The following is a 12,794-nucleotide window of genomic DNA, read 5'->3' on the forward strand; positions in this document are numbered from 1 at the left end:
TAGTATAGTATAGTGTAGTGTAGTGTAGTGTAGTGTAGTGTAGTGTAGTATAGTATAGTATAGTATAGTATAGTATAGTATAGTATAGTATAGTATAGTATAGTATGGTATGGTGTAGTGTAGTGTAGTATAGTACAGTACAGTACAGTAAAGTAAAGTATAGTATAGTATAGTATAGTATAGTATAGTATAGTATAGTAAAGTATAGTATAGTATAGTATAGTATAGCATAGCATAGCATAGCATAGCATAGTAAAGTATGGTATGGTATGGTATGGTATGGTATGGTGTAGTGTAGTATAGTATAGTATAGTATAGTATAGTATAGTATAGTGTAGTGTAGTGTAGTGTAGTGTAGTGTAGTATAGTATAGCATAGCATAGCAAAGTAAGGTATGGTATGGTATGGTATGGTATGGTATGGTATGGTATGGTATGGTATGGTATGGTGTAGTGTAGTGTAGTATAGTATAGTACAGTAAAGTAAAGTATAGTATAGTATAATATAGTAAAGTATAGTATAGTTTAATATAGTATAGTATAGTATAGTATAGTATAGTATAGTATAGTATAGTATAGTATGGTATGGTATGGTATGGTATGGTATGGTATAGTATAGTATAGTATAGTATAGTATAGTATAGCATAGCATAGCATAGCAAAGTAAGGTATGGTATGGTATGGTATGGTATGGTATGGTATGGTATGGTATGGTATGGTATGGTATGGTATGGTATGGTATGGTGTAGTGTAGTGTAGTATAGTAAAGTATAGTATAGTATAGTATTGTATAGTATAGTATAGTATAGTATAGTATAGTATAGTATAGTGTAGTGTAGTGTAGTGTAGTGTAGTGTAGTAAAGTATAGTATAGTATAGTGTAGTGTAGTGTAGTGTAGTGTAGTAAAGTATAGTATAGTATAGTATTGTATAGTATAGTATAGTATAGTATAGTATAGTATAGTATAGTGTAGTGTAGTGTAGTGTAGTGTAGTGTAGTGTAGTATAGTAAAGTATAGTATAGTATTGTATAGTATAGTATAGTATAGTATAGTATAGTATAGTAAAGTATAGTATAGTATAGTATAGTGTAGCGTAGCGTAGCGTACTAAAGTATAGTATAGTATAGTATAGTATAGTATAGTATAGTATAGTATAGTATAGTAAAGTATAGTATAGTATAGTGTAGTGTAGTGTAGTGTAGTGTAGTGTAGTGTAGTGTAGTGTAGTATAGTAAAGTATAGTATAGTATAGTATAGTATAGTATAGTAAAGTATAGTATAGTATAGTATAGTATAGTATAGTATAGTGTAGTGTAGTGTAGTGTAGTATAGTAAAGTATAGTATAGTATAGTATTGTATAGTATAGTATAGTATAGTATAGTATAGTATAGTATAGTAAAGTATAGTATAGTATAGTATAGTGTAGCGTAGCGTAGCGTAGCGTACTAAAGTATAGTATAGTATAGTATAGTATAGTATAGTATAGTATAGTATAGTGTAGCGTAGCGTACTAAAGTATAGTATAGTATAGTATAGTATAGTATAGTATAGTATAGTATAGTATAGTGTAGTGTAGTGTAGTGTAGTGTAGTGTAGTGTAGTATAGTATAGTATAGTATAGTATAGTATAGTATAGTATAGTATAGTATAGTATAGTATAGTATAGTAAAGTAAGGTAAGGTATGGTATGGTATGGTATGGTATGGTATGGTATGGTGTAGTGTAGTGTAGTATAGTATAGTATAGTATAGTATAGTATAGTATAGTATAGTATAGTATAGTATAGTATAGTATTGTATAGTGTAGTGTAGTGTAGTGTAGTATAGTAAAGTATAGTATAGTATAGTATAGTATAGTATAGTATAGTATTGTATAGTGTAGTGTAGTGTAGTGTAGTATAGTAAAGTATAGTATAGTATAGTATAGTATAGTATAGTATAGTATAGTATAGTATAGTAAAGTATAGTATAGTATAGTATAGTATAGTATAGTATAGTGTAGTGTAGTGTAGTGTAGTGTAGTGTAGTGTAGTATAGTATGGTATGGTATGGTATGGTATGGTATGGTAAGGTAAGGTAAGGTAAGGTATGGTATGGTATGGTATGGTATGGTATGGTATGGTATGGTGTAGTGTAGTGTAGTGTAGTGTAGTGTAGTATAGTAAAGTATAGTAAAGTATAGTATAGTATAGTATAGTATAGTATAGTATAGTATAGTATAGTATAGTATAGTATAGTGTAGTGTAGTGTAGTGTAGTGTAGTGTAGTGTAGTGTAGTGTGGTGTGGTATGGTATGGTATGGTATGGTATGGTATGGTATGGTATCGTATGGTATGGTAAGGTAAGGTAAGGTATGGTATGGTATGGTATGGTATGGTATGGTATGGTATGGTGTAGTGTAGTGTAGTATAGTACAGTACAGTACAGTACAGTACAGTACAGTACAGTAAAGTATAGTATAGTATAGTATAGTATAGTATAGTATAGTATAGTATAGTATAGTATAGTAAAGTATAGTGTAGTATAGTATAGTATAGTATAGTATAGTATAGTATAGCATAGCATAGCATAGCATAGCATAGTAAAGTATGGTATGGTATGGTATGGTGTAGTATAGTATAGTATAGTATAGTATAGTATAGTATAGTATAGTATAATATAGTAAAGTATAGTATAGTAAAGTATAGTATAGTTTAATATAGTATAGTATAGTATAGTATAGTATAGTATAGTATAGTATAGTATAGTATAGTATAGTATGGTATGGTATGGTATGGTATGGTATGGTATAGTATAGTATAGCATAGCATAGCATAGCAAAGTAAGGTATGGTATGGTATGGTATGGTATGGTATGGTATGGTATGGTATGGTATGGTATGGTATGGTATGGTGTAGTGTAGTGTAGTATAGTATAGTACAGTACAGTATAGTATAGTATAGTATAGTATAGTATAGTATAGTATAGTATAGTATAGTATAGTATAGTATAGTATAGTAAAGTATAGTATAGTATAGTATAATATAATATAGCATAGCATAGCATAGCATAGCATAGTAAAGTATGGTATGGTATGGTATGGTATGGTATGGTGTAGTGTAGTATAGTATAGTATAGTATAGTATAGTATAGTATAGTATAGTATAGTAAAGTATAGTATAGTATAGTATAGTATAGTATAGTATAGTATAGTATAGTATAGTATAGTATAGTATAGTATAGTAAAGTATAGTATAGTATAGTATAGTATAGTATAGTATAGTATAGTATAGTGTAGTGTAGTGTAGTGTAGTGTAGTGTAGTATAGTATAGTATAGTATAGTGTAGTGTAGTGTAGTGTAGTGTAGTGTAGTGTAGTGTAGTATAGTATAGTATAGTATAGTATAGTATAGTATAGTATAGTGTAGTGTAGTGTAGTGTAGTGTAGTGTAGTGTAGTGTAGTGTAGTATAGTATAGCATAGCATAGCAAAGTAAGGTATGGTATGGTATGGTATGGTATGGTATGGTATGGTGTAGTGTAGTGTAGTATAGTATAGTACAGTAAAGTAAAGTATAGTATAGTATAGTATAGTATAGTATAGTATAGTATAGTATAGTATAGTAAAGTATAGTATAGTATAGTATAGTATAGTATAGTATAGTATAGTATAGTATAGCATAGCATAGCATAGCATAGCATAGTAAAGTATGGTATGGTATGGTATGGTATGGTATGGTATGGTGTAGTATAGTATAGTATAGTATAGTATAGTATAGTATAGTATAGTATAGTATAGTATAGTATAATATAGTAAAGTATAGTATAGTTTAATATAGTATAGTATAGTATAGTATAGTATAGTATAGTATAGTATGGTATGGTATGGTATGGTATGGTATGGTATGGTATGGTATAGTATAGTATAGTATAGTATAGTATAGTATAGTATAGCATAGCATAGCATAGCAAAGTAAGGTATGGTATGGTATGGTATGGTATGGTATGGTATGGTATGGTATGGTATGGTATGGTATGGTGTAGTGTAGTGTAGTATAGTAAAGTATAGTATAGTATAGTATTGTATAGTATAGTATAGTATAGTATAGTATAGTATAGTATAGTATAGTATAGTATAGTGTAGTGTAGTGTAGTGTAGTGTAGTGTAGTAAAGTATAGTATAGTATAGTATTGTATAGTATAGTATAGTATAGTATAGTATAGTATAGTATAGTAAAGTATAGTATAGTATAGTATAGTATAGTATAGTATAGTATAGTATAGTATAGTGTAGTGTAGTGTAGTGTAGTGTAGTGTAGTGTAGTATAGTAAAGTATAGTATAGTATAGTATTGTATAGTATAGTATAGTATAGTATAGTATAGTATAGTATAGTAAAGTATAGTATAGTATAGTATAGTGTAGCGTAGCGTAGCGTACTATAGTATAGTATAGTATAGTATAGTATAGTATAGTATAGTATAGTAAAGTATAGTATAGTATAGTATAGTGTAGTGTAGTGTAGTGTAGTGTAGTGTAGTGTAGTGTAGTGTAGTGTAGTGTAGTGTAGTATAGTAAAGTATAGTATAGTATAGTATAGTATAGTAAAGTATAGTATAGTATAGTATAGTATAGTGTAGTATAGTGTAGTGTAGTGTAGTGTAGTGTAGTATAGTAAAGTATAGTATAGTATAGTATTGTATAGTATAGTATAGTATAGTATAGTATAGTATAGTATAGTATAGTATAGTAAAGTATAGTATAGTATAGTATAGTGTAGCGTAGCGTACTAAAGTATAGTATAGTATAGTATAGTAAAGTATAGTATAGTATAGTATAGTATAGTATAGTATAGTATAGTATAGTATAGTGTAGTGTAGTGTAGTGTAGTGTAGTGTAGTATAGTATAGTATAGTATAGTATAGTATAGTATAGTATAGTATAGTATAGTATAGTATAGTATGGTATGGTGTAGTGTAGTGTAGTATAGTACAGTACAGTACAGTAAAGTAAAGTATAGTATAGTATAGTATAGTATAGTATAGTATAGTAAAGTATAGTATAGTATAGTATAGTATAGCATAGCATAGCATAGCATAGCATAGTAAAGTATGGTATGGTATGGTATGGTATGGTATGGTGTAGTGTAGTATAGTATAGTATAGTATAGTATAGTATAGTATAGTATAGTATAGTGTAGTGTAGTGTAGTGTAGTGTAGTGTAGTATAGTATAGCATAGCATAGCAAAGTAAGGTATGGTATGGTATGGTATGGTATGGTATGGTATGGTATGGTATGGTGTAGTGTAGTGTAGTATAGTATAGTACAGTAAAGTAAAGTATAGTATAGTATAATATAGTAAAGTATAGTATAGTTTAATATAGTATAGTATAGTATAGTATAGTATAGTATAGTATAGTATAGTATAGTATGGTATGGTATGGTATGGTATGGTATGGTATAGTATAGTATAGTATAGTATAGTATAGTATAGTATAGCATAGCATAGCATAGCAAAGTAAGGTATGGTATGGTATGGTATGGTATGGTATGGTATGGTATGGTATGGTATGGTATGGTATGGTATGGTATGGTGTAGTGTAGTGTAGTATAGTAAAGTATAGTATAGTATAGTATTGTATAGTATAGTATAGTATAGTATAGTATAGTATAGTATAGTATAGTATAGTATAGTATAGTGTAGTGTAGTGTAGTGTAGTGTAGTGTAGTGTAGTAAAGTATAGTATAGTATAGTGTAGTGTAGTGTAGTGTAGTGTAGTAAAGTATAGTATAGTATAGTATTGTATAGTATAGTATAGTATAGTATAGTATAGTATAGTATAGTATAGTGTAGTGTAGTGTAGTGTAGTGTAGTGTAGTGTAGTGTAGTATAGTAAAGTATAGTATAGTATTGTATAGTATAGTATAGTATAGTATAGTAAAGTATAGTATAGTATAGTATAGTGTAGCGTAGCGTAGCGTACTAAAGTATAGTATAGTATAGTATAGTATAGTATAGTATAGTATAGTATAGTATAGTAAAGTATAGTATAGTATAGTGTAGTGTAGTGTAGTGTAGTGTAGTGTAGTGTAGTGTAGTATAGTAAAGTATAGTATAGTATAGTATAGTATAGTATAGTAAAGTATAGTATAGTATAGTATAGTATAGTATAGTGTAGTATAGTGTAGTGTAGTGTAGTGTAGTATAGTAAAGTATAGTATAGTATAGTATTGTATAGTATAGTATAGTATAGTATAGTATAGTATAGTATAGTAAAGTATAGTATAGTATAGTATAGTGTAGCGTAGCGTAGCGTAGCGTACTAAAGTATAGTATAGTATAGTATAGTATAGTATAGTATAGTATAGTATAGTATAGTATAGTATAGTGTAGCGTAGCGTACTAAAGTATAGTATAGTATAGTATAGTATAGTATAGTATAGTATAGTATAGTATAGTATAGTGTAGTGTAGTGTAGTGTAGTGTAGTGTAGTGTAGTATAGTATAGTATAGTATAGTATAGTATAGTATAGTATAGTATAGTATAGTAAAGTAAGGTAAGGTATGGTATGGTATGGTATGGTATGGTATGGTATGGTATGGTGTAGTGTAGTGTAGTATAGTATAGTATAGTATAGTATAGTATAGTATAGTATAGTATAGTATAGTATAGTATAGTATTGTATAGTGTAGTGTAGTGTAGTGTAGTATAGTAAAGTATAGTATAGTATAGTATAGTATAGTATAGTATTGTATAGTGTAGTGTAGTGTAGTGTAGTGTAGTATAGTAAAGTATAGTATAGTATAGTATAGTATAGTATAGTATAGTATAGTATAGTAAAGTATAGTATAGTATAGTATAGTATAGTATAGTATAGTATAGTGTAGTGTAGTGTAGTGTAGTGTAGTGTAGTGTAGTATAGTATGGTATGGTATGGTATGGTATGGTATGGTATGGTAAGGTAAGGTAAGGTAAGGTATGGTATGGTATGGTATGGTATGGTATGGTATGGTATGGTGTAGTGTAGTGTAGTGTAGTGTAGTGTAGTATAGTAAAGTATAGTAAAGTATAGTATAGTATAGTATAGTATAGTATAGTATAGTATAGTATAGTATAGTATAGTGTAGTGTAGTGTAGTGTAGTGTAGTGTAGTGTAGTGTGGTGTGGTATGGTATGGTATGGTATGGTATGGTATGGTATGGTATCGTATGGTATGGTAAGGTAAGGTAAGGTATGGTATGGTATGGTATGGTATGGTATGGTATGGTATGGTGTAGTGTAGTGTAGTGTAGTATAGTAAAGTATAGTATAGTATAGTATAGTATAGTATAGTATAGTATAGTATAGTATAGTATAGTATAGTGTAGTGTAGTGTAGTGTAGTGTAGTGTGGTGTGGTATGGTATGGTATGGTATGGTATGGTATGGTATGGTATGGTATGGTAAGGTAAGGTAAGGTATGGCATGGTATGGTATGGTATGGTGTAGTGTAGTGTAGTGTAGTGTAGTATAGTATAGTATAGTATAGTATAGTATAGTATAGTATAGTATAGTATAGTATAGTATAGCATAGTATAGTATTAGTATAGCATATAGTAGAGGATGGGATGGGATAGGATAGTACAGGACAGAAGAGGATAGTATTTCATACACACACACACAGATATATATATATATATATATATATATATATATATATATACATATACATATGTAAATATATAAATAAAAATACCTATAAAATAAGTTCTTGATGATACAGGTCAAATAGGAAAAGTAATTTGTTAGCAATAGAATATCAGTTCTACTAGACACAATAGAGGGATAGTAAATGACCTGGGGAGAGATATGACATTAATGGAATGGGAATAATAGCTAGTAAAGATAGCCCCAGTCTAGGTAACCATAAGCTCAGAATCACAGGGATTTTGAATGTATCCAAAGAGCAATTCATTGTCATTCCCTTTATTATGGAAATGGTAATGTTATTTTATTCAACATTGATCAATATGTGAAAAATGAGGGTGGGGGGAGGCTAGGTGGCGCAGTGACTAGAGCACCAGCCTTGGAGTCAGGAGTACCAGGTTCAAATCTGATCTCAGACACTTAATAATTACCTAGCCATGTGGCCTTGGGCAAGCCACTTAACCCCATTGCCTTGAAAAATCTAAAAAAAAAAAGAAAAAGAAAAATGAGGGGTGGGAATATTTATATGAAGGCATGACAGATGAATCCCTAATCTTGCCTGCTGCAAAAGGCAGGAATGAAATATTTGGGGTGTTCAACCTCAGTTTCTAGAAGATCTAATGTTTAATGTCATTTAATTAACAAATCAACCTAGTAAATTCCCAAGATTTATAGGTATCCATATTTCAATTGAATTGCAGAAATCATCAATAGAATCAAAGAACCGACTGCTGCTATTCCTCTGAGACCAAAGCTGTCTAAGGAAAAGTGTAGTGAGAAATTTATAGCCATGTTGAGGATTTGTTGGCATGAATCTCCAGACAAAAGACCAACCTTCTCTCAAGTCCAGAGAATCCTAAGAGAAGCCAGTCCAGATGGGTGAGTCCAATTCCAACTTTTTGTTTGATGTTTTACAGAGCTATCCTAAAAAATTAAATATCAATAGAGATTTGGGTGAAAGGGTTCAAGGGGAATGATTTTTGTCTATTATCTTAGAACATCAACAACTAATTTAGAATACTCAAATTCTAAAATTTCTTAGCTGGAGGATAATTGCTTTAATTCGTGTTTTATTTGACTCACTTAGATATAACCACAAAGTAGGCAATGAGTCAGTGGAAAGAGTAATGACCTGGGAATTCGGTGACTTGAATTCTAATTTGAACTTTTATTTTTCCCTATTACCTTGGACAAGTTTTCGGGCAGCTAGGTGGCACAGTAGAGCACCGACCCTGGAGTCAGGTGTCCCTGAGTTCAAATCCGACCTCAGACACTTAATAATTACCTAGCTGTGTGGCCTTGGGCAAGCCACTTAACCCTATTCATCTTGCAAAAATAAAAAACCTAAAAAAAAAGTTTGGGCCTGGTTTTCTCTTTTATAAAATTATCTCTCTGGTCTCTTTCAGTTTTAATAGCCTACAAATTTGAGTGGAACTAGTTCAACAAGTCATATCAACAAGTAGTTATCCAGGGCATATTATGCCAGGCAATATTCTAGGGATACAAATAAAGTTAGAAAAAATATAGAAAATTAAATACATATATATGTATACACACGTATATGTATTATATATATGTATATATATATATATATAACATAAAGATAAACAACTTTGAAATAGTTAAGAACTCTTATTATGACAATGAACAATAACAATTCCAGAGGACTGAAGATGAAGCACACTACCCACCTCCTAGGGAGAGGTGATGAAGTCAGTGTGCAGAATGCTACAGATATTCTTTGGATATAACCAATGTGAAAATTTATTTCAGTTGACTATAAATATTTTTACAAAGGTTTTTTTTTCACAAATGAGAATGGATGAATGAAAAAAATAGATTTTTATTATTTGAAAAAAATAAAGAGGAACATTTCTTAAGTATGAGATCTGAAAGTATAGGAATATCCAATATAAGTAGTCTGCATAGATAAATATAATGGAAAAAAATAGTTGAATCCCCCCAATCTGTAGATCCCTGGATTAATAGAACTAGAGAAGAAACTCACCTATTTGTTCACCTTAATAAAAATAACCAGAAGTGAATCTATTTCCAGAGTGGAAGTACAAATTCTCTAATAGCAATTAGAGGATTATTGGTAAATTCTTGGACTGGAAGGGTAAAAGAAGAGAAGCTTGGGAAATAAGGTGGTAGATATAGAGGGGACCATAGAGATGAAAAATAATTTAATGATTACAGAAACTGAAACCCATACTTTCTGTTATTCTAGAGCATTGTACTTATCACATTTGGAAAATCCCAAAGGGTAAAATGATTTCTTGGGTAGTATTGTTGCCATCTTGGTTTCCCAGGGGATTGTTGATTTCTCTGCAAAGATCTTACTAATTATATCTTTTCAAAGCCATGTGAGCATTCTGGATAGCATGGTGAACAAACTAGAAAAGTACGCCAATCATCTGGAGGAAGTGGTGGAGGAGAGGACTACCCAGCTCCTATCTGAGAAGAAAAAAATAGACAAGCTTTTGTCTACCATGTTGCCCAGGTAGTTATGAGCTTAACATGTACAAAATTTTACCCTTCCTGAATCTCAATATTTTTATCTAAGTGGATAGACCTCTTGAAATATGAAAATTTGTTGAATCCTTCTTGATGAAGAAACCAAAGCTATCAGGTACAGTATGGAAAATAGGAATATAGAGAAAGAATCCCTGGTTTAAAACTTGAGTGTGTTTGTACCTCTCAGTATTTTTGTAGGAAATAATTCTAATCTTGAAGTCTCATATAAATTTACTTTGTTATTATTACCATTTTAGGTCTTTCCTAGCACTTAATCCATGATTTTATGAGTTATATGCTCTATTGTGTTCTATTTTATGTAGTCTTATCTATAAAGTACTGATAAACCCAGAAACATGATCTGTACCACTAGATGGCAGACTAGCTTCATAATTCTGACCATTAATATCTCCATCCACAGATTATTCTCAGCTCTATATAGAATGTACTCCCAACTGGATTTTCTAAATCTAGACCTTCTTTCTTTTGTTTATTTGTCAAATGTGAACTTGCTAAAGTAAAGATGTTTTCTTTTTTGTGTTTTCATTTAAAATCTCTCTCCTTGCCCCAATAAAAGAAACTGAGAGTGATTGATCAAAATAAAAATATTGATTTGCGTGCCTATATGTGACTAGACTGTCACATTGCATTCAATTACTGGAAAATGAGCTTATACTTTCAAAAATGATGTGATCAACAGGAGAAAGTGTATTATCCTAGAGAGAAAGCTTTTCTGAAAAGACTTTTCCCTTTGTTATGGTCTTCAGTGAAAGGTCTCATTTTCAAACATCCATGCTGAGAATGGGTGACTGTCCTTAAATTCTAAATTCTCTAACTAGAAATAAAATTCATTAATAGAACAGATGATGTGGAGATGTACATATGTATGTATGTATGTATAGGACCATAGAGATTAAAGAGTAATATGGTATGTTTTGAGGTAGACAAAGAAAAGGTTATTTCGATGATGATTTCTTTCCACCTTCACTTCCATTTCAGCTTCATTGGGGAGCAGCTCTTAGCTGGGAAATCTGTGGAGCCAGAATCCTTTGATTCTGTGACCATCTTTTTCTCTGACATTGTTGGATTTACAAAGTTGTGTTCTCTCAGCAACCCTCTGCAAGTTGTAGGTCTCCTGAATGACCTGTATAGTTTATTTGACAACATCATTAAAACATATGATGTCTATAAGGTGAGTTACTCTAGTTATGAATTGGGTGGAAATTCTTGCTATTCTTTGGATGGGATTTGAACATGAGTCTGAAGTCACTAACAGGCTTTCATTTTTGCTAAGCTTTCATTCTCGGGGTTAGAGGCATGGCACCATTTCTTGTTAGTCAACATTGGACCCTTTTAAAATTTCTTGGACAGAGTTTGATTAATGAGAGTTTATGCTTATTAAGTCTCATCAGTTGAGTTCTGACTTTTCTTTATTTAAAGAAAGATTTTTTTCTGAAAGAGGTCTAATATTATCTTAGTCAAGATCCTTTCCTTTCTTTAGCTAATTACATCCCTTCCAATAACCCAGAGATAACACAGACTGTTTTGTTTTAAAGACTATGTCAGATCTTGGGGTATGATTTGCATGGTTGTGAGTGTGATAGTTAACTTTTTTTAAATAAGAAAGAATGATAATGTGAGGTATATCTGAGTTTCTAGTTAATAATTCATATAGTGCTTCTGAAAGAATTCATGATTAATGTCTAGGTACAGTGAAAATTCATTTCATGAGGGATAAAGAGAAGAAATGAAACCTGATACACACACACACACACACACACACACACACACACACACACACACACAGAAACATGCCCCTTGGTAGGAGAAGGAATAACTAGTTGACAAAAAAATGTTGGAAGGTGATAATAGATAGGTTTATAGTTTGCTACAGCAGGGGAAAGAACAAGCATTTATTTCTTAAGTACGTACATGGAGTTGGTATTGTGCTAAGTATTTTATAAATATCTCATTTGAGCCTCTCAGTTCTGTGAGTTATGTGTTCATATTATGTATTTCCTGATTTTCTAAAACAGGATAGATATTTGGGATCTGAGTCCAGGTATGTGTGTGGGAGGAACCCCAGGCTATTTCCATAATAAGAAAGGTCATAACAGTTAAGTTCTGAGGGCATCAGATGTTACAAACATCATCCTGGAGTAGCAAAACCAGCCTTTGTTTCACAACTGGGCTATTTATATCTAGAAGATTAAAGCAGAAGGAGAGAGAGAGAGAGAGAGAGAGAGAGAGAGAGAGAAAAGAGAGACAGAAAGAGACAGAGACAGAGAGAGACAGAGCCAGAGAGGACTCTTGCTAGTGTTTGTTAAGCTGTTCCATTATACAGACAGTTCTCACTTTATGTAAATTTCCAGAACATAAATATGATTAAATGTAAAGGATTTTGAAAGGTATGGGAAACTGTAATAGAAATATGTATAAAAAGAATTAAGAAGAACATATTAAAAGTGTACCCACAGTTTGTTCCCAATTTTCATGAATTAGACAAAAGTGAAGTGTTTGTAGAAGTAACAAGATTGCACAAGAATTGGAATTTTAAGTGGATGAAAAATGATATGGAGGAGTTGATGGAGTCTCATGGAGAACTGTCTAA

General features: G+C 31.0%; 1 protein-coding gene across 1 annotated transcript in view; it reads left to right on the plus strand.

The window, feature by feature from the left end:
* LOC141522702 (guanylate cyclase 2G-like) overlaps positions 1-12,794 on the plus strand; it is a 95,571-nt gene that overhangs the window by 59,534 nt on the left and 23,243 nt on the right. Inside the window, exons 16-18 of the mRNA XM_074236203.1 lie at positions 8,368-8,545; positions 10,029-10,169; positions 11,183-11,375. Of these exons, the coding sequence (XP_074092304.1) occupies positions 8,368-8,545; positions 10,029-10,169; positions 11,183-11,375 (512 nt within the window). The remainder of the gene's footprint in view (positions 1-8,367; positions 8,546-10,028; positions 10,170-11,182; positions 11,376-12,794) is intronic.

The sequence above is a fragment of the Macrotis lagotis genome, chromosome 4 (genome assembly GCF_037893015.1).
Source record: "Macrotis lagotis isolate mMagLag1 chromosome 4, bilby.v1.9.chrom.fasta, whole genome shotgun sequence".
NCBI lineage: Eukaryota > Metazoa > Chordata > Mammalia > Peramelemorphia > Peramelidae > Macrotis > Macrotis lagotis.